General features: G+C 37.5%; 1 protein-coding gene across 4 annotated transcripts in view; it reads left to right on the top strand.

Annotated features, from left to right (window-relative positions):
* The window catches only part of TTC7B (tetratricopeptide repeat domain 7B), a 108,506-nt gene extending 85,829 nt beyond the window's left edge, over positions 1 to 22,677 (top strand). For all 4 annotated transcript variants that reach the window (XM_070941291.1, XM_070941283.1, XM_070941276.1 and 1 more), the window contains one exon: positions 21,662 to 22,677. In XM_070941291.1, coding sequence (XP_070797392.1) covers positions 21,662 to 21,883 — 222 coding nt within the window. In that variant the 3' untranslated portion in view covers positions 21,884 to 22,677. The remainder of the gene's footprint in view (positions 1 to 21,661) is intronic.
* The last annotated feature ends 237 nt before the right edge of the window (positions 22,678 to 22,914 follow it).

Raw genomic sequence — 22,914 nt, 5'->3', positions numbered from 1 at the left:
GCTAGCTATATCTGCACTGTTATATACATGCACTTTCTCTTTGCTGGCAGCCTCATCAGAAGGATTGTCTCTGTGCACATACAGAATTAGGAACAGCCTTGCAAAAAGATGCCTTAGCTGTCCTAAACTCAGGGTGGCTTTAGCATTGTAGAAATGCTTTGCCGGTGCAAATGCTTTATGAAATGTCTTTCCCAAATGCTTTGCACAACCCAATAAATATGTTATTAACTTCTTTTCTAGCTGGACCTTCAGTGAATGTACGAAATACATTCTTAGATAACAATGTTTTTTAAAAGTTTCAAGAAAAATCTCTGATTAAATAAAGCAATATTAAAATAATGTTTAATAATACTTTTTATTTTTCTTTATGTGCATTGTTATAAAACTTAGTGGTATCCCATTAGATCAGCTTTGCCTATGACAGCATCAATTTATAGAACAGCCTTTCTCAACCTTGGCAACTTTAAGCTGTGTGGACTTGGACTCCTAGAAAGCTGCCTGGGGAATTGTGGCAGTTGAAATCCACACGGCTTAAAGTTAAAGTTGAGAAATATTTGTTTAAAAAAACAGTTTGGCCATCATTCAGTCTATTTTAACAATCCTTTGTCTTAGCTTTAGAGGATGTTGAAATTCCTCTTTTAACAGAATAACACAGTTGGAAGGGACCTTGGAAATCTTTTAATCCAACTCCCTGCGTAAGCAGGAGACCCTATACCAGTGATGGCTAACCTTTTCCAGACAGAGTGCCCAAAGTGTGTGCACGCGCACGTGTGAATGTGCGTGTGAGCATCCAAACCCCCAAAATGCAATGTGTGCATGGCCCCCGCGCATGCGCTCCACCCCTGCATGTGTGCGCAGCCCCACCCTCTGCATGCACACATGACACCCCCTACACATGTGCACATGGCACCCTGCATGCACGGCAGAGACCCAAAGACCAGCTGGCTGGCGGGAGGCGCACATGCATGCACAGCAGACCTGAACTGGGGCTACGACTCATGTGCCATCAGAGAGGATGCTGGGTGCCATAGGTTCACCATCATGGCCCTATACCATTCCAGACAAGCAACTGTCCATTCTTTTCTTAAAAGCCTCCAGTGATGGACCACCTACAATTTCTGAAGGCAAGCTGTTCCATTAGTTAATTGTTTCTCACTGTTAAGAAATTTATCCTTAGTTCTAGGTTGCTTTTCTCCCTGATTAGTTTCCATCATTGTTTCTTGACTTGCCTTTTGGTGCTTTGAAAAATAGGTTGACCCCTTCTTAAGAACAGCACTTAAGGAAGGCTGTTTGCTGTCAGTTTATATTCTGGTGGCTTGCCTGTCAGTGTTGGTGGGGGCGGTCTTAGAGATTCTTTGGTTGGACTTTTTACTATTGACTCTTTGGCAGTTTCTTGATTGGGGTATTGTTTACTTGATTGTTGGTCTGAAGTTAACCTTGGAGTTAATCTATGCTGATCTGGGTGCAGATTGCTGGTAAGAGGTGCTTCCGTCTTTTTGTTCCCTTTTGGGCTGATGGATTATCTCTTTTGCATAGTCTATAGGTGATGTTAAAGACATAGTCTTTATATGTATATGCTTCGCTACGAAACTGTGATCAGGCTTGATAAATTGACACTTACAGCTTGAAAATTAATTAGTAGTTACAATTGGCCTCTTCTCTCCCCTTCTCCCTCAGCCTTGCCCCACAGAACCCTATCCTATCCTACACCCTTCTCTCCCTCAACCTTGCCCCACAGAACCCTATTGTATCCTATCCCCTTCTCTCCCTCAGCCTTCCCCACAGAAGCCTCCCCTATCCTATCCCCTCTCTCCCTCAGCCTTGTCCCACAGAAGCCTCCCTTATCCTATCCCCTCTTCCTCAACCTTGCCCCACAGAAGCCTCCCCTATCCCCTTCTCTCCCTTAGCCTTGCCCCACAGAAGCCTCTCCTATCCTATCTACTTCTCTCCCTCAGGCTTGCCCCACAGACGCCTCCCCTATCCTATCCCCTGGTTGCTGCTGTGAAAGTAAAACTGAAAGTGAAACTCTTCTCCTCTGCTTGTGTTTTGCATTTGGAATAGATTTCTTTTCAGGTGGGGAGGGGGAGTAGAACTCCTTAGCATCAGAGCGGGTTAATCATAATATAGGAAATACTAATGCTCTGATGGTCATTTCGAAAAATCCTTTCTTAGTGAGCACCTAGAAGCCAAGAGGAACATATGTGGCAAATTTCATGTTTGTAGGCTTTACGGTTCTGGAGATTTTGTGATTACAGTGTGAGTGGTTTTTGTGTTTATATATATAGATAAGTATAAAATATATAAGATATAAGATACAAAGAGAAAATAACTGGACTTTACAAAGATATGTTGAAGAAAAAAACAGGACCTTCAGAATTTTATCATGGAAAAGCTTGTGTTCTTTTTGAACTTCTATCCCAAAATCTTCTGATAATTTTTCCCCAATTTGTCAAACACTTTCAAGTTGTTTAACAGTGTTATAGTTTATGAAACAATATTCTGCAAGCATAGAATTAGAACAGTGTGGGAACTAGAGTAAGGATTGTATCCTAGATATCATGTCTGTGTTATAATTCACATTCTCTACTGTGGGAGACAAAAGTACTTCATCACAAAATTATCCTTTGCTAGTTAAGTTAATAACATTAGACTTATTATATATTGATCTGTCCAATGTAATTTCGTTGTGTTAAAACTTCATTTCAGAATGCTTATTCAAATTAAACTTGTAGTGCATAGAGTTCAATTGAAGAATTATAATTCTCCACTTTATCTGACTTCTTTATTCAAAATGAAAAGCTTGTTTCCTCAAAGGCTTCTATAAATTATTCAGATAGGTTTTTTCTCATACATTCCTAAGGGAACGTATAAGACAAAAAATTACAAAGGAACAGAGAATACAGGGAAGTATTTTTATGTTACCTTTCTGGCTTTTCAAGATAATTGAACACATTGATGAATGCCAAAGGGTGCCTTGTAAAGAAGGTAGGCGTTGTACCCGAAGTAGTACACTTTCATTAAATAAAGGCTGCATATTACAATGTCTTTCTTTTCCATTTGAATTCACTTGAAATAAAGGGCCTTTACATGCACGCTGCATTCCCCCAGAGGCTCTCTGCTTGTTCATAAAGGGTAGAAGTTCTTGTTCAACAGGAAATAGACAAGGAAAAAATTCCCTTAAATGTGGAAGACCATGAGTTTTATCCTGCCCCTAGACATGGAGTCGGATGGGTGATTTTGACCCAGTCCCTCACTTTCAGCCCTTGGAAGAAGGCAATGGCGAACCATCACCAAAACTTTTGCCAAGAAAACTGCAAGGACTTGTCTAGGCAGTCGTCAGGAATCAGCACTGACACAAATGCACAAAAGAACCCTCCCAAATTTTCACATAACATGTTTTATTTCAAAACTGTTGCTTTCCCAATTTATTAAAATGGATGCTAATGTGTCTTTCATTCATTGTTTATATAATCAATACCTCTCCTGTAAGTAGTTCCTAGTATAACATTAAGTAGAATATTTTATTGTGGCCTGTGGTGAATATCATATTTCTCTGTTTATTTCAGTGGTTCCCAACCTTTTTTTGGCCATGCCCCATCTAAGCATCTCTAAAATCCTGATGGCCCCCCGTGACATATAATTCTTTGAGTCTTGTCTATGCATATATCAAAAAGTGTTGCTAAGGTCTAGACTCTAGACTCTCGATACCACACATTTTCTAATTGCCCCTATTAAAAATCAAATTGCCCCCCTGTGGGCCGTGGGCCCCACGTTGGGAACCACTGGTCTATTTGAATAAACTTATCCTTTTCACTGAAATCATGCCTTGGGGCTCCTGGGCTGCTGTTAGTCTGGGGGGGCGGGGAGGAGAAGGTATACTGCTTCTGCAGTAGTAATTAAAAGTGATGATTTTAATTGATAATACATTGAATAAATGCAATTAATCTTACTTGGGCAAAAATGTATCTTCAAACAGGTCAAAGGTCCTTGCTCTTGTTTTCACTTGGCTGCCTCGATGTTTTTTTGAAAACTGTGATCTACTAGCTTGCTCAATAATTTGTTGGACTCTTCATTTCCTGTGCTTGATCTAACAAATAGAAACCTTCAAAGTATGTTACCATATTTACCAAATTCACACATTTACTAATGAATCAGAAATTAAATTTTCAGGGTCGCAACAAGTAATGAAATCAGTTCACTAATGCAGACAAAGACATTGTTTTATTTTATCATAAATATAAAAATATTTGGTTTAGGACTCCATATCTTAGATGGACAGATTACTGGTAGTGATGGAAAACAACAGATATAGGGAGTTAATTTGCTAAGTCAGTGGTGCTCTTGGGAAATGCTGATCAGACAGAGCATGGGAGGTTTTATGCAATTGAGAAATCATTTTGTTTTGGCAAGATTTAAACAAGATTTAATAAACAGTTTTAGAGCAACTTTGGATAAAAGGAAGAAATTTAATTAACTACACCTCTTGTGTTAATTAACCACGCCTCTTCTGTTCAACATTTATATGAAGCCGCTGGGAGAGATCATCCGTGGTTTCGGGGTGAGGTATCATCAGTATGCTGATGATACCCTGCTTCTTATATCCACCCCGAACCAGCCCAGTGATGCCCTCGGCGTGATGTCCCGGTGCCTGGAAGTGCTACGGGTCTGGATGGGGAGGAACAGGCTTTGGCTCAACCCTGCCAAGACCGAGTGGCTGTGGATACCGGCATCCCGGTCCAATCGAGAGGTTCCATCTTTGGCTATAGGGGCGAGGTGTTACCCCCTGTAGACAGGGCACGCAACTTGGGTGTCCTCCTGGACTCACGGTTGAGCTTAGAAGATTATATAACAACCATGACCAGGGGGGCGTTTGCCCAGGTTCGCCTGGTGCGCCAGTTGCACCCTATTTGGACCAGGATGCCCTACGCACAGTTACTCATGCGCTAGTCACCTCCCGTATTGACTACTGCAATGCTCTCTACTTGGGGCTGCCCTTGAGGACCACTCGGAGGCTTCATCTGGTACAGAATGCGGCCGCGCGGATTGTGATGGGAGGGTCCCGATACTCCCATGTTACACCTCTCCTGCGCGACTTGCATTGGTTGCCGGTTTGCCCTCCGAGTGAGATTCAAGGTGCTGGTGATGACCTATAAAGCCCTACATGGCTTAGGCCCAGGATATCTGTCAGACCATCTGCAACCAGCAACAGCTTCCAATCGTCCGGTGCGTTCTAACAGGGAGGGCCTACTCAGGGTGCCGTCGGCTAGACAGTGTCAGCTGGTGACCCCCAGAGGTAGAGCTTTCTCTGTGGGCGCACCCACCCTTTGGAATCAACTCCCCCTGGGGCTCCGGTTGGCCCCTGACCTTCACACTTTCCGCCACGAACTAAAAATATGGCTGTTCAAATTGCCCAGCCTCGACTGATGGGGTTTTGATTATTTTTAATGTGTTTTATGGGTTTAATATGTATTTTTAACATGTTTTTATTGGATTGGGATTGTATTTTTTAATTGTTGTGAGCCGCCCTGAGTCCCATGGAGATAGGGCGGCATACAAATCAAATTTAATAAATAAAATAAATAAATAAATAAATCTTGATTGGTTAGGGATATTTGTCATTTGTCAGGGCGGCATACAAATCAAATTATTTTATTTATTTTTTATTTTATTTTTATTTGATTTATATGCCGCCCTTCTCCGGAGACTCAGGGCGGCTTACAATGCGTTAAGCAATAGCCTTCATACTTTTGTATATTTATACAAAGTCAGCTTATTGCCCCCACAAACTGGGTCCTCATTTAACCTACCTTAGAAAGGATGGAAGGCTTGAGCCTGGTAAGATTCGAACCTGCAGAAATTGCAGGCAGCTGTGTTAATTACAGGGTGCATTAAACCACTGTACTACCAAGGCTCCTAATAAATAAATATTAAATAAATAAATAAATAAATAAATAAATAAATAAATAAATAAATAAATAAATAAATAAATCTTGATTGGTTAGGGATATTTTAGCAGACACAGTCTATTTTTAATCACATTTTTTTAGTTCACTGCCTTTAGTATTTATGACTTCTGTTATAAAGAGACATTTTCATTATCCTTCCCCACTTTGTCAATTTCTCTTTCCTAAGTAACTGGGAAGAAGAGCAAGGGTGAAGCATACACAAGGTCCGTTTCATTTATTAATATCTGAGTCAATATTCTTAGTCTGCTGAAAAGAATTATTGACAGAACAATTCCAACCCAGTAGAGTTTCTTGTCTTGAGCATCCAAATGATGTTCAGTGAATTTGGGATCAAATCTAAAGCTTCTTCATTGAGAATAGCATAGTAATTATTTTCAGTTGTGCATGCCATCCTGTTGAAAATGCAATACAAGTACTCCTCGATTTACAACCACAACTTAGCCGAAAATTTATGTTGCTAAACAAGGCACTTGTTAAGGGAGTTTTGCTCTATTTTATGATCTTTCTTGCCACTGTTGTTAAGTGAATCACATGGTTGTTAAGTAAATCTGGATTGCCCATTGATTTTGCTTGTCAAAACGTCACAAAAGGTTATCACATGACCCTGGGACACTGCCACTATTATAAGTACATGCCAGTTGCCAAGTGCCCAAATTTTGATCATGTGGCTGTGGGGATGCTGTAATGGTCGTAAGTTTGAAAAATGGTGATAAATCATCTTTTTCAGTGCTGTTAACTTTGAATGGTCACTAAATGAATGGTTGTAAGTCAAGGACTACCTGCATAAATTTGCAACACTTAGCTTTCATCTCTGGTTATGTTTGTATGTTATCTGTGAATATATAGATACATAAATCACTCAAATCTTTAACATTCTAAAGTAAATACAGATACAGTTTATCACATTTGCCTGATAAGATTTGGATTCTCTATATAATGAATGATTCAATTCTTATTTTAAATAGCAGTAGTTGAAAGTAAGCAATCTAAAAATGAGGGGGAAACTACCTGGAGATACAATGTGCATTGCAGATCCCTTAACTTAGTGTTTGTTCTAAACAAAAACATCTTTCTTATTAATGCCCACTGTTCTTTTTCTCAACAGTGCTCAACTAATACCATGAATTTATTATCTTCTTTTAATCAAGTGGACAAAGCTACTGCAAAAAGATTCCCATCTTCTGGGAAGTAGTGTTTTTTTTAATGGTCCCTAAATCTAAAATGCTACATGGCAAGTCATGTAATTTACCTTTCCATTTATTGTGTCCATTATATGTTATCTTTGAAAAAACCTTTTTGCATTGCTGATCAGTTTCATGGTCATTTGAACAGAAGCAATTTTATGCTGATCTGTTCCTGTATACGAAAAATGATTAACAGCACTAATGAAATAATATAGAAAGTAGGACAACGATTAATTGGATTATTTGGATTATATTGAATTAATTGAATAATTGCCATTCAGAATACAAAGCCACTCACTCTAATTTGATATTATTTCGTGTCAGCTCATCTTAAATGGCTCTTATTGAGGTTTACCTAATTTCTGTTATGGATTACAATTCACTTTTGATGCTTTATAATGAGTATATTAAATGATGTGTGCTGTCTAAAAAAAGAGAGATTTAAAAAATCTAACCAATTTCACATAATACAAAAAATGCTTAACTTTTATTTTATTTATTTATTTATTATTTATTTATTACATTTTATGCTGCTTGTCTCACCGGTACAGTGACTTGGGGTGGCTTAATGCAAATACTTTCTTCATTATATCAGTACCAGTCTTTGCATTTCAAATTTAACTTTTTAACATTTTTAATGTTACATACAATCATTTGATGAAGCAATTTTAGTCATCTGGCATTAGTTATGTAATCACAGTTTATAAGTATAGATAGTGATGCTATTTTTATCATAAATAGGAGCAGCATTACTAGTAATTTTCAAAAAGTTTATAATTTTCTTATGCTGCATTCTGAACTTTTGTTATGAATGCAATTGCAATATTTGGATAGCCTTGTAAAATCTTTATCCTATGTCTTGTGCTATGCTACAGCATGCTACCATCTTTACAATATTATATGTCAGCCAAAATCCAAAATTGGATGAAATAATTATTTTGTTTAATTCTTCTGATACCTACACCTTGACTCTATAATGCAAGTTGATTCATTGAACAAATTTATATCCCCTCCCAACTCACATAAAGTTGACCCTGGGAGGCTTATGACATTAAAATTCACAACATAAAAACCATAAAACCCTATTCCCACGGCAGCAGCAACACAGTAAAACCACTTGATTGGCTCCACCTTCATTTGGAGTCCCCAGACCACTGACAAAACCCCAGACCATCTCCAGGGCCTTTCAGAAATGCAGCAAGGTTCATCCAGGGAAGAGACCACCACCAGGAAGGCCCTTTTTCATGGTTCCATTAATGTACATCCCTAATAGATGGGACCTGCAACAGTTCCTTGGTGCCCTTCTGAAGATTGGCAAAGATTCTGACTATATGTTTACAGTTAAAAGCACAATCCAGTATTCTTGATAGCGAACTTCTGTTTATGTAAAGGGACTTCTGCACTTTTAATCAGCTTTCCACTTCCTGGAAAGGTTACCCCACAATAGGCTGGTAGGAAAAAGTTACCTGCTTGTAGCTTTTTTTTCTTCAGTAATGTATGTTTTGTTTTGTTTTTTAAACTATTTCTTCAAATTTATATAACCACTCACTCATATATGACTGTGTGTGCGTGTGTAAGTCTTGATTACTGCAATTAATTAATCTCACAAAATGGCTGCATTGTTCAAATTTGCACTATTCAAAGTGGTATGTTTATGGAAAATAGGGTAATTGGTTCCAGCTCGATGGAAATAGGCAATTAAGTTTTTGTATGTTTATTAATGAAGTGCTTTATGACAGTATAAGAGGACAAATCCATATCCAAAGTATATCTGCAATCTCCTGTATTCTGCTGCAGTTCTTCAAAATAAGCCTCTTCTTTTTTGAGTTTTCCTCAAATGGAACCTTCCATTTTGCACAAGCAACAATTAGTGTTTAAAATCCCAATGTTGCACTAACTGAATTTTGGCTCGCTTTAAACACTACCTGATACCAATTTATAAATTGCACTAAATCGAAGTTGACAAACATGTCTGAGTTAGGCACTTTTTGATTCATGAATGGCTCACTCTAAGAATTAGTGTAGCATGATATACATAAACATAGTTGAACAACAAAAGATAAATACAGTAGCTAATTTTGTTTTTATAGCACAAATGAGTTGGAGCTGTAAGTACCTATGAAATAAATTATTGTTTAAGTATTTTTGAGCACTAAATAAGGAAGCAGGAAGTAAAAAGCGAATAGAACTGTATGAAAGAAAAATTATGTGGAGACATCATTCCTCTATTTGATCTAGGAAGATCAGTTTCTTTTACATCTGTCACATTTTTGCTTCCATTCTTCCAATCTCAAAGCATGAACATTATTACTTAAAATGTAAATTGCCATGTAATGAGTTATTCTGTTAATTGTAGCAGTAGTTGTCAACTGGCAGATCACTCATAAATCAGAAGGATATTACAAATAATCTACAGTGGAAAATCTCAGAAGATACTGATCCTCTTCATTCAAAGTCTTAAGATATTGGAGGCATTTTTTATTTTAAAACTTTTTTAAAAAATGAAATACGGGGATTTTGCAGTCAGCATGTTAAAAATCACATTTGCTATGGCATCCTAGACCTCATGTTGCTGACCTTAGCTAATGTGGCAATCCATACAGTAGATAATTTTCAGTTACATTATTGTAGTCCACTTAATGGAACAGATTGGGAACAGGCTTGGAATCAATGCAGTAATTCTTAAGCGGGCCTGGTAAGCAGACCCATATATTTTATCTATTTGTCATCATAATTCATATATAACTTGAAAGAATCCATTTTCTTACATAAAAGAAGTGGAAAAGGGAAAAACCTCTCACCATTCACTCACCTTGCTTCACTGCATTTGATTGTATTAAAGTGCTTTCGTAATCCAGGTCATTTGCCATTATTTGAAGTGCAAATCCAGTCATAGTATCTTAGAATTGCAGGCCATTTAAACCATCAAGTTTACCCCCAGCTCATTATAAGTGTATGAATTAAAGTCACCCAAACAGATGGCTCTCTAGCCTCTGGTGGAATATATCCAGTGAAGAGCTTCTTACAGTCTCCGCAGTTAATTGGTCTTACAGTTAGGAAGCTTTTTCTAATGCTTCAGTTGAAATCTGTCTCCCTGTCATTTCAATCCATTATTGTGCACCTTGAATAGAGGAGGAGCAGGTCTTGATTTTCCATGTGAACTTTTCAGGTATTTGAAGTATTGTCATTTCCTCAAAGCTAAAGCTTTCTGATCCCTTCATCTCCTTCATAGGAATTTCGGGACTCCTCTTCTTCTTCACACTTATTCCAGGGTTTTTTTATATCTTGGTGCTCAGAATTGGGCACAGTATTCAAGACCAATACAGCATTTATTGATTAGATTATATCCTACCCTTACTTTTCACGTCCGAAGGTTTGAGTACATAATGCACACTCCTCCTGTTTTCTCCACAATAACAACCCTGTGAGGTGGGTTGGGTTGGGTTGAGAAAGAGAAACCGGCCCCATGCCACCTAGCCAACTTTAATGCTATGACTCACTGTCTCCTAATTTCTTTTTCATAATTATTACTAAACTAGAAATGCCTGTCCACTATCTATATGTTTCATTTTTCTTTCTTATGTGAAAAGCTTTGTCGTTCTCTATTAACTGATAACAAATAAACAAAAAGGAAGGAAAATAACTTCCATGTAATATGAATTTCTTTTAATTGTGTCACTCATATCTATCATGAAATTATTGTATTTATTAGCGAGTTTTTTCAGCCAGTATTTTACAGAATACTTACTTTCATGAATTGTAGAAATAATTTTCAGAGATGCTACTTTATATAGTATATGTTTGCAACTAATATTTATTTATTTATTACATGTATATGCTTTTCACTACCCAAGTGACTCTGAGTTTATATGTTTCTACAGTGAATTATGTGAATACAGTGAATACATGTATCTACAGTTAATTATGAGATTCAAGCACTTGATCTTATCTGAGAAGATACATTTAATAATTATTTCAAAGTGGAAGAATTGGCCAAAATTCTTCCACTTGTTGTGGAAGAATTGCTTGTTTAATACAGTAGATACAGACACTGATAACAAATCTACATATGTATCTCTATCTTGTAGCTCTACTGACAAAATTATGTGTGGCCTTGCATACAGTATGTATATGTGGTTTACTTAGTTTTGCCTTTGTTTAGTATGTAAGCTCATCTACTACAGCTTAATGTTATATATTGTTCATACCACTAGATTTACTCAACAGATGACTATTAAAAATTTTGGGTTTGCTCAATATGCAATTCAAACGTTTTATCTAAATTTTTAGGGTTCTATATATTTATGAGAATCCCAACTTGGACTAACTACAGCTGTCCCCCAAACAAAATATGCCCAAGTAAAACAAATTAATATAAGCAAAAGAATATTTTTCTTTCTACCCTGACATCAACTAGGAGACAAACTCTGCATCAAGTGGAAGATCGAACAGGTTCCTGACCAACCTGCTGACAACTTTGCCATCCAAAAGGTAGAGGAGGGAACTAGAGGGACAGCTATATTGGACCTGGTTCTAACTAATAGAGAAGAAGTGAAAGAGGGAGTTGTTGCTGGAACTTTGGAGGAGAATGACCATGTCGTATTGGAATTCAGTGTCTTTTGCCTAGTCTCGTGACATGATAGCAGTGTTCCAATATCTGAGGGGTTGCCACACAGAAGAAAAGGTCAACCTATTTTCCAAACCACCAGAAGACAAGACAAGAAACAATGGATTGAAACTAATCAAGGAGAGAAGCAACCTAGAACTAAGAATAAATTTCCTAACAGTGAGAATAATTAACTAGTGGAACAGCGTGTCCCCAGAAACTGGATTGTCCATCACGAGGCTTTTAAGAAGAGATTGGACAGCTACTTGTCTGAAACGTTATAAGGTCCTCTGCTTGTGCAGGGGGTTGGACTAGAAGATCTCCATGGTCCCTTTCACCTCTGTTCTGTTATTTTCTGAATCTCCCTCAGCCCCTGCCAGTGTTTTCCATTAACATACACAAATTTGCCAGATACTCAGATGGACATGCATTCCCATATGCTGTTCTACATAAATATGTATATGCACATTGAATCTTATGCAAAAGTATGCAAAAGAGCTTAATTTCTGTCATCAGCTTACTTTTCCCACACAAGTTACAGAATCATTGCACCAGTCAGCTTCTTGAAATAGACATGCAAAAACCTTTTATAAATCTAGAATTTCATTCTATGGCATACTAGTTAGGTAAACTAATCCAGCCTTTTTTTAGGACTTTTAGCAATGGCAGCAGCTTGCTGCTATACCAGGAAAATAAACTATGACTTAAAGCCAACTATGTGGCTGCAATTTTTAGTTTTGTACAGAACAGAAGGGATAAAAGTCTTGAAAGTATGATAGTTTGTACCCCTTGGAAGTATGATAGGTTGAAGTTCACATAAGCTTCATTGAACACCTGGACTTTAAATGTTGACATTTGGTGGAGCTAGTTTCTGTTTTCTACTTCTGATAATTGCAGAGATGTGTTTTAAAGCATGTATGAATCAGTCCTCATGCAGCTGAGTTGTGTAGGTGGAAGTAACTACATTGAGGGAAATGTTATGATTTGAACAGAAATAGAACTTAGGTCAATAAGCAAATAGGCCTTTTAGCATAGGAACATAAAATATCAGCAAAGCAAATTACATGCACACATCATTTTTATTATAGCATAACCTCTCTGAATTGTGATTTATAAGCATCCCCAAGTATAAAAATCAGTTTGCAGCTTAGCAAGATAGGGCTGCAGGGGACAAAAATGAATTCTTTGTAATTATATACCTTGAATTGATAAAATTTTGTCACTAAACAAAAACTGGGATTATTTTCAGGACTAAACCTGAAGATTTCAATTTCCAGACCCTATAAATATCCATAAATGTGATTAATATACAGTAATGCAGTCACATCATGATCTTCATGAGATAGGCCATTTTAATAGTAGTAGTCAGACGAGCAGTCAAAGGAAACAGCTACCAGTATTTGCCAATTATTATCAGCTGAAAAAAAAGGAAAAGCAGAGAAAAAGAAGCATTGAGTAAGCACCTGGTACTATTCCTTAAATGTATAGCAATTATTTTGCCCTGCCCTCTTTTGTTTACTGGATGGTGTGATTATTGGATACATTGGTCCTAATTTCTGTCAAAATCTGTTTGCAGGAATGTAGACCAAGGTAAACCAAGAGACATTTGCTGAAAAATCCTTTCCACTTGAGTGGCAACAAAATGCCTTCTTGTACACTCAGAGTTGTACACTATATTTATTATTATTTTATTTATTAAATTTATATGCTGCCCATCTCAGTGTCACATGATTGTGTACAGCATAGTTCTCAAACTATTAAAAATGCAATTTAGTCTTTTCTTAGGATTTTTAAATTTGGAAAAAAACCTACAATCGATCCCATTCATAAAACCAAATATCCTATCATTTGCAAATATTTCTTTCCTATTGGATGGCAGTCCTTCTGTAATGTCAGAATTAATTAATATTTTCTGCAACCTGTTTCTCACTAGTTCGTTCTCAGTCATCTCACTTCCATCCTCCGTGGAATTGAAGTATTCAAGGTTCCTAATTCACTTCACTCTTGCCCTCAACCGGTTCTCAGAGTAGCTATTGAAAACCCATGTGAATTTTCAAATACTAATTCATTTTCAGATGCTTCTAACAGTAAGAGCTTATCCTCATGTTCAGTTTACTGAGGAAGAAAATCAGTTTACTATTTTTGAGGGACACATCATCATGATGTCCATCTAATGTTCTGTGTGCTACTAAGGCAGTTTAAAGCCAACTTATTTATTCCAATTTGCAAGTTACACTTTCCTTCTTCCAAAAAAGAAAAGATGAACATAGAGGTGACACATTCAGGAACAGCCATTTCTCAGCTGCATCCCATATTTATTATGAGGCACTTTGCCTTCCCCCACCATGAGGAAAATTGGTTTCATAAAGGGGGGAAAAGAAATAATATTCCAAATATACAATAGCATTGAAAACTCTGGTTTGAGCTTTGTGATTTTGTATCTCCAACCAGTTTCCCAAGGCAGCTTTCTTTTAAAGGAGAATTGTTTGACATCTTCTTGTTGTGCCATATCTGTCATCGGACGTTGGCGATCATGTTGGTGATCCTATTTTTATCAACAGATGCACGAAAAAGTGCTGTTGAGTTTTGTCCAAACCAGTCCCTTAGATTTTGAATCCATGGTGTTCTTCTGCCTGGACCTCATTTGCCTTCAATCTTTCCTTGGAGGATTAAGTGAAGTATGCCATATTTTTCTGGGAGTTGCATCAAATGTCCAAAATATTCTAACTTTCGCTTTTTTATGGATTTGAGGATTTTTCTTGGCTTTCCCAGGTGGCTTATCAAACATTTTTTGACATTTCTCTGTCAATGTGTTGCTTTCCTAGAAGACTGATAATCCTATGAAACAATTTCATTGGTATTGCCAAGTAGAAATCCTCTAGATTACTGCTGGTGAGAATTCTAATCCAATCGGACTGTGCAGTAACTGTTCAACCTTTAGATGGCAGCATGTAAGATATAGAAGTTATATAATAGAAGTGTAAGGTAAATAATAAAAATTAAGGCTAAATTATAATGAACATCAAATTTTTGTCTCTCAAATTCATCCACCTCATCATCCATTCAGCAAAGTGATTGGTAGCTGGTTTTGCCCCTGATCAGTGTCATTTGGTAGAAGGAGAAAGGATGGCAGAGAGTTTGCCAATTTCTGATTTGAAACTACCCCACATTAAATTCTGTCTGGTTTCATTGCTGAGGCACATTACAGGTGATCCTGTGGAGAACAGTGTAATTTAAGTTGCTCTTCTTTTCTCCTGTAGCAGGTATAATAGAAAGACATCTACCAGTTGTTAGCAAGCAAAACCCAGCTGACCATTAGATGGAAGCAGAGAGATACAGAACTTTTTGTAGCCCAGATTTGGAAGCCGTAGTATATTCTTGACTAATTTGCTTGATTCCTTTACTTCCTCCTCTCTAATCATTTTAGGTTCAACTGCTTTTGGCTGAAGAAGGAAAGTCTGGGAAGACATTATAATACAAGAGGTTTGTTTACTTTCCCTGCAGGGTTGTAACATAATGGCATGCTAAAAAAATAGTTACATCTGAAAGATAGATGAATAGGATGGATGAATCCCTTCACATTTTCTGCTTCTATTCTGTTTTAACAACAACCACACATCCGCCCCCCAAAAAATCCCAGATAAATGGCGGAGAAAGAAGGGGTAGCCTGAAGAAAGTGGATAGAATGAATGAGATGTCATTAATTATAAAGACTGATCATTCTTAAAGCATTTTCACTTTACAATAGTGTGGTCTGGACTAGGTAGCAATTGGAGACCTTATATGGAAATCAAAAAATGATCGACAATACGATGCTGGATGATGGGCCCCTCAGGTCAATGGCACTCAACATACTACTGAGGAAGCACTGAGGATCTTCCTAAGTACTAATGGTGTTTATGATGTGACTAGATTAAAGCCTTTGGGACATCTAGTTGCTATACAGGAGAAGAAAATCCAAAGCTGCAAAAATAGAATTACAGTAGGAAAGTGAACCTAATTACAAACACACAAAAGCTCAACATAGTAAGATTAAATGAAACAACTACAAATTGGCAATCTTAGGCATCAGCAAATTGAGATAGACTGGGATGAGACACTTTCAGTCAGAAGATCAAATTGTTTTATTACTGAAGACAAAAACAGAAGAAACATTATTGCTTTTAAAATTAGAAGGGTATATAGCAAGTCCTGACCTTCATTGATAGAGAACCAGAGGAATTATGAAATAGATTTAAAGACTTCATTAAGGATGAATGTGAAAAGAGACTGATGAAAAGGAAGAAAAAGAAAGCAAACAAGATGGAAATTGCCAAGAAGAGAACACAAGAAAGACAAATATCTCAGACAGCAACTTAACAAAGAGTTTCAGAGAATTATTAGAAGAGACAAGAAGCAGTATTACAACAACATCTATAAATAATTATAGATTTTAAAATGCCAGTTAGGACTGAATGACAAGTTTTTACAATTTGTTTATTGACAAGAGATACTAGGGAACATACTGTTGTTTATAATATCTGGAAAGCAGAGGGCGTCATTTCTTTTATCTTTTTTTTCTTTTACTCTACAGTGGGGTTTTTTTTTTTGTTGGCTTTTTTTTTGCTTTTTAATTTTTTCTTAATTTAAAAAAAAATTCTTTGTATTTCTAATCTTTAATAAAATTATTACAAAGAAAATAAAAAAGCAAAATAGGAAAAGCATTGACACCTTTGAGTTTTGCTTTTGAGTATACCATGGCAGCCAAGAAATCAAACCACTGAATCATCAAATAAATCAACCCAGTTCTCACTTGAGGCACAAATGACACTTCAGACACATCAAGCAAAAATCCAGCTCTGTGGAAAAGAATCTAATGATGGGAAAGGTGGAAAGAAAGAGAAGAAGAAGACAACCAGCAATGTGGATAACTTGAAAGAATAGGTTAGGAATACATTCTCATGGAGAAGATCTAGCTATGTGGTTGTTAGGAATCAAAAACAACTTGATGGCACAAACAAGCCATGTGAAAAAGGCCATCTTCTATCTTTAAGGAACATTACAGGTCTATTCCTTCCATAACTGATCACAACAAAAGCAAAAGATGAGAATGAAGAGAAGGCGTGTCTTCTCATGGCTCTTTTTTTAAGTCACGTAACCTGTAGGATGGGAAAAAAGAAGGACCTTTCCTGATGGCTTTCCCATTGCTTACAGGTAGCCAACAGGAAAGGTTGCGAATCACAATCGAGACCGTGAAACGCTGCAACCATTATAAACAGGAACTGGTTGCCAAGCACCCAGATCACGATCATGTCCTCACAGGGTTGCCGGGATGGCCAAATTATGAAAACTGATCCTAACCACTGCTCATTTAGAGCTGTCACAACTTTGAACTGCATTTAACCACATGTGCAGTTATCCCCTGGCCTCAAAATTTCACTTAACCAAGGATTGGAGTGGAAGCCTTAGAATGACACGTAGTCTCAACATTTTGCCTCCATACATTCTCTTTGCTGTTGCCTGATTAGGTCTTTCAGGTCTTTCTAAACTGACACTTGATTTGACATGAATAGAAATTTTAGCTGAATAGGAATTCATTTGGTGTGTGTTGGGTGGGGGAGAGAGAGAGAAGCATTCTGGAAGCATGTTAATTTTATTTGAAGTTGTAGATAGGTTTCTGAAGTAGATTTTCATTTTCCTTCAAGCAATCACTTTTCTCCTAGGAATGCCCAAAATTGTCTTGATTTATTTCCCACATTCATTACCCTTTTGGAGCAGGAGAAAGTTCAATAAGCAACAACATTAAGGTTGACATTTTAAAACTCGTGTTACCAAGCTAAAGAGCATTTCCCCTCCGAAACAAATGTTGCTTCTTACTAATAAGGGAACAGCAATTCACTGCCTTGGAGATTTGTTGGGGGGGGAAGTGCGGGGAGAGGAATGGAAAATTAACCATCCCATGCGTTTACACAGCTGAATGTATGCAGTGTACTAGAGGCTGCATTGTAGATAAAAAGGCAAGAATAGGCATGCTAAGTAAACAGAAGAGCATAGTGAACACATATGTTGTGTGCAAACAATATTCTGTCTGCTTCAATGGATTCAATGGACAATAGAGCCATATATAATTCTGGTTTGACTGGGCAGACTCTTAGCTACAATGATTCAAAGCAGAGGTTGCCGTACTTACCTGCAGCTCAGCAAACAGCTATTTAGAAGGGTTTGTTGAAGGCTATTGTGTTGAAGAAGCTTCCCCACATGTTTTCCTAGCAGCCCACCAAAGAATGGGTCGTCTGTTTACCCGGGAGATTTTGCTGCTGTGAAAGGGAATATCTAGGAGCTGGTTTGGCAAGCAGCAAGGGAGCTTAGTTTTGAATTGTGAAAGGATAGCTGGAGGACAAGGATTACTGTTCTGTTCAAGGTCTGGAAGGATAAGGGATGTGTAGTATTATTGAGCCAAAAGTAGCCTGCTGTAAAAGGTTAGATCCTTGTTTTTGGCAGACATAAAAGGGAAACCTTTAAAGTTATGGTTTGAAACATTTCCATTTTTATGTGAATATGTGTCTTCCTGTTTATGCCTTCACATGAACTGGTATTTGGAGGTAAGGGAGTATACATGTCTACCTAAAGCTCCTTAAAGTTTTTTTTTTTTTTTTTTTTGAGTACTGCTTTGTATTTATGATCATAAGTGATATGTAAAGTTGAAAACATTAGAAGTGTAAGTCAGGATTATGACTTTTAACATAAATGATATGTGGGATTAAAATGGAGTCTTGAAGATTACAAATCAGCCATTCCAAACCTCTAATGAATTATTAAGAATGGCAAGTTAAAAGAATGCAGCATTTAATTATTTTAAATCGCCATGTGAGTTACCCTTAGAATTATAGAATCATAGGGTTGGAAGGGATCTTGCAGGCCTGTTAGTCCAAATTGCTGCTTGAGCAGGAGACATTTTACCGAATGATTATCTAATCTCTTCTTGAAAATCTCCAGCAATGGAGCATCCACAATTTCAGGAGGCAAGCCGTTCAACTGATGAACTGTTCTCACTGTCATAAAATTTCTTACAAGATCATCTGTGTCTCTTTCAAGCCTTTGACAACCAGGAAGTGTGATCACAAGGACCACAGCAATCTAAATTAGAACCATGCCCCATCCTTATTCTTTACAGAGCAGATGTTGATAGTTGTTTCATGGTTGAAGTCCAAAATATCTCGAGGACCTCTAGGTTCTCCATCCCTATAAATAGCCTGTAGCCATTGATTGCAAACTTTTTATAACCAAGAGCTGCCCTTAACTTTTGGCAGGGGTGAGGACTATATTGTATTAGACAAACATGCAAAATCATGTTTTCTTGGGGGATACTTTTGAGATTTTCCTTTCTTTTATAAAAAAAAAAAAAACAGTGCAACGTTTGTTTTAGACTTACATTGCAGTGTGCATGTTTTCTGCACAGCAACAAGAAGCTGTGTCATTGTTTAGTGCTCAGTTCAGAGCAGCAAATGGGAGCTGTACAAAAGGAAACTGGAGCCTCAAATTGCCATAATTGGTTTTCAGGCTGAACCAAAACAAATTAATTTCTGTTTCTGCAACAGAGCTTTCTATTTCCCAATACATTCCATTGCACACAAAGTTCAAGAGATTCATTACACCCCGTTGATATAAACATGAGGCATGATTGTGAATGGAGTAGTGCAGAATTCCTACAAGATTTCAATCGGATGAAGAAAACACATATCTAATTTGATCATATGACTGCCCTGTTCACACAGTTTGCAGGCACATTGGGACAGTCATGGAAGAAGAGTAGGTGAAGAGTACTTTCCTACTGTGACCTTGTGACTGTTGTAACTGCCAACCTGTAATGTACATAATGTCTAGTTTCATACATTCTTCCTAAGAAATACTTTATTGTAGTTTGTAATGATTTCCTACTGCTTCATTTCCCCCCAAGATGAGGTTTGCCCTGACCCTATTGGCATTTAGGAAATCCTCAAAATATGGCTTTTGACAGGCTTCAGGGTCCCAGGGAAATAGGGACCCTGCAAGATGGTTATATTGTGTGTAGCATGCTGGTCTATTTCCTGCAATCTTATACAGTGGTACCTTGGTACTCAACTGCTTTGAAACTCATCAAATTTGGTACACAACACATTTTGACATGAAAATTTTGTCCCAGTACTCATCATTTGTTTAGTACTCAACACACAAGCTAGAACTTGTCAATGTGATTCACTACATTATTGCTTATAGGGAAAATTTGTTTGGTACTCATCATTTTTGGTACTTGTCGTGCCTCCTGGAACCAATTAAGGATGAGTACTGAAGTACCACTGCATTTGTGTTTAAATTGTGTTTAATTTGTTGTTTTATATTTGTTTTAATTTATTTTAATTGTTATTTGTACACTGTCCAGAGACACATTTGTGAGATGGGTGGATGTATAAATATGATAAACAAATAAGAAAATTAAAAATCTTTACAGAGAGTTTACTTTTCTTTAAACCAGAAACACCCAACCAGAAGATTTTGTCACTGTAAATTTACAATAAAAATAGTGTTAGTACTATTTTTAGTTAGTACTACAATAGTTAGTACCGGCTTTGGTTTCTTGTCTGGATCACTCCTGAAAGGCTGATATCAGACTTGCAAGTTTGAAAACATTTCTCCCACCCTTGCCTTTATTTTCTAGACAAGTAGGAAGAGTTTCCTCTGGGATGCTTTCCCTGCCCCCATTCCTTCTTGTGGGCTGAGATTTTTTTTTCTGACCATTATGTAGGCCAGTGATAACTAACCTTTTCCAGACCGAGTGCCCAAAGCACGTGTGCACAAATGCATGCACGCCCGAACCCGCAAAATGCAATGTGCGCATGGCCCCTGTGCATGTGCCCCACATACAGCACGCATGCACAGCCCTCCGCATGCACCCCTGTGCATGCATATGTGCCCCCGCATGCACCTTGCCCCCTGTGCATGCATGGCAGAGCCCCAAACACCAGCTGGCCGGTGGGAGGTGCGTGCACATGCACAGCAGAGCTGAACTGGGGCAACGGCTTGCATGCCATCAGAGAGGGTGCTGCATGCCATCTCTGCACGCGTGCCATAGGTTCACCATTATGGATCGAGGATGCAGCTCTTCCAGTTTCTTTGTCTCAAGGTGATTCTCATAGCCTATAACAATATAGTAGTTGGTACAATAAAAATACGGTAAGTTACTAACTTCACTTATTTGCGAAGTAGATGGGAAATATTTGTGACATTGCAAAAGTAAGCTGTTTCTCCTATCTTTTCTGCCTGTAACTCCTGACCCACTAGAGCTCTTGAAATTGAAATGTTGTAACAGAAAGCCCATTAAACTGTTGGAAGTATTCCTTTTGGACTATATAGTATCATTAACAGTATGCTTAAATTAGAGTAAAGCCATGAAATACATGAAATATAGAAGATCATGAAATAAATAATAAAAAAACTAATAAAAGCAATAATATAAGAGAGCCAGTTTGGGCTAGTGGTTAAGGCACAAGGCTAGAAACTGGGAGGTCATAAATTCTAGTCCCACCTTAGCCAAGAAAGCTAACTGGGTGACTTTGGGTCCGTCACTCTCTCTTAGCCCAAGTCACCCCATAAGAATTTTTTGTGAGGAAAATAGGAGAAGGAAGTTGCATTAGGCATGTTCGCCATCTTGAGTTATTTATAAAAATAATAATAAACATGGAATATAAAATAAATAAATAATTCACATTTCAAGAATTCGAAATGAGTTGCTATGCTGAAGGGGATCAGATTGGAAATGGTTGCCCTCCTGCTATGTAGCCTTATTGCCATGGACTTACCAGTTGTATTCGGTATAATTATACTGTTCTTTTTCATATTAGGATTTGGTTGCGGTTGTTTTTAACGCTACTTCCTTTTTTTCCCTCTAGGCTCTAATTCTTCATCAGCTTGGCCGGTACAGCTTGGCCGAGAAGATCCTTCGGGATGCTGTCCAGGTGAACTCAACAGCCCATGAGGTTTGGAATGGCCTCGGGGTGGTTCTGCAAGCTCAGGGTAATGATGATGCAGCCACGGAATGTTTCCTGACGGCACTGGAGCTTGAAGCCAGTAGCCCTGTTGTCCCTTTCACCATCATCCCTCGAATCCTTTGAAAGGCAGACTGCTCATCCTGCTTCAGCTGAACTTGAGAATGTGAGGACGCCTATGAGCTAATCTTTCCTTCTGACTCCAAGGGGCAGCTCTTCACCCTGAGAGGTAACAAATACAACTGCAGGCAATCTGCTCGTTTCTGTCGGGTGTCAACGCGGGAAAGCAATATAGGATCTAAATCAGTGAAGAAAAATGGGAAAAGAGAAGGAAATAAACACACATGCACACTTTAAGCCACCATGTATGTATTGTCTACATTTTTTGCCACATAGTCATTTCGAAACCTGATGCTTATTGTTCAAATGGATATTGTGCCATATTTTGTTAGGTGACATCAGAGTGTTATGTAAAAACTCTAAATAGAATCAGTGATAGATAATAGATTCAAGTTAAAATTCAGTGGCAGAGCAAGCCTATTTTTAACCAAGCCTGTCAAAGACCTGTTTTCTTCATGGCTTTCAACCTCTCTGGAGCTCAGAATCAAAATGTGAAATTTGCTGTGTTCCATCTTCTATGGTAGTCCAGCCCAGCAAATCAGCTGAAAGGTTATGTTTTGAATTGTTAATAGCTGTGATGTGTAGCTAATCGTTATTTCTTGTATTTAGAAGAAAGGTTGTGTACAAGAATATTTATATTTTACCAGCGTATGCCTGTTGAAACAAAAAAGAAATGAAAATATTAGTTATTTAAGTTTAACTTTTTTATGTGAATCCAGAGTTTATTTATCAATGGAAATATGTAAAAAAGATGCTAAAAATAGAATATTTACCGACATTCCTTATGAAGTATACACTACCTTGGCTCAATGGAAAGATTATGTTAATAATAAAATGATTTTTGAATGCATATAATGCTTGTCATTTTTATTTGATAGCTGGATGAAAATAATTAGAACTGACTCATGACATGGCCAAATTACGTGCATCTTAGTTGAATTACTATTGTGCATATTAAACAATAGTACATTATATATTTATTATGCATTAATGCTAATTAATTGATTAAATCATTAAAGCCAAATCCTTTTGATAAA

This window comes from Pituophis catenifer, unplaced genomic scaffold, assembly GCF_029215685.1.
Source record: "Pituophis catenifer annectens isolate HBS135680 unplaced genomic scaffold, rPitCat1.0.hap2 SCAF_1, whole genome shotgun sequence".
NCBI classification, from domain to species: domain Eukaryota; kingdom Metazoa; phylum Chordata; class Lepidosauria; order Squamata; family Colubridae; genus Pituophis; species Pituophis catenifer.
This window is presented reverse-complemented; position numbering and strand designations above follow the sequence as displayed.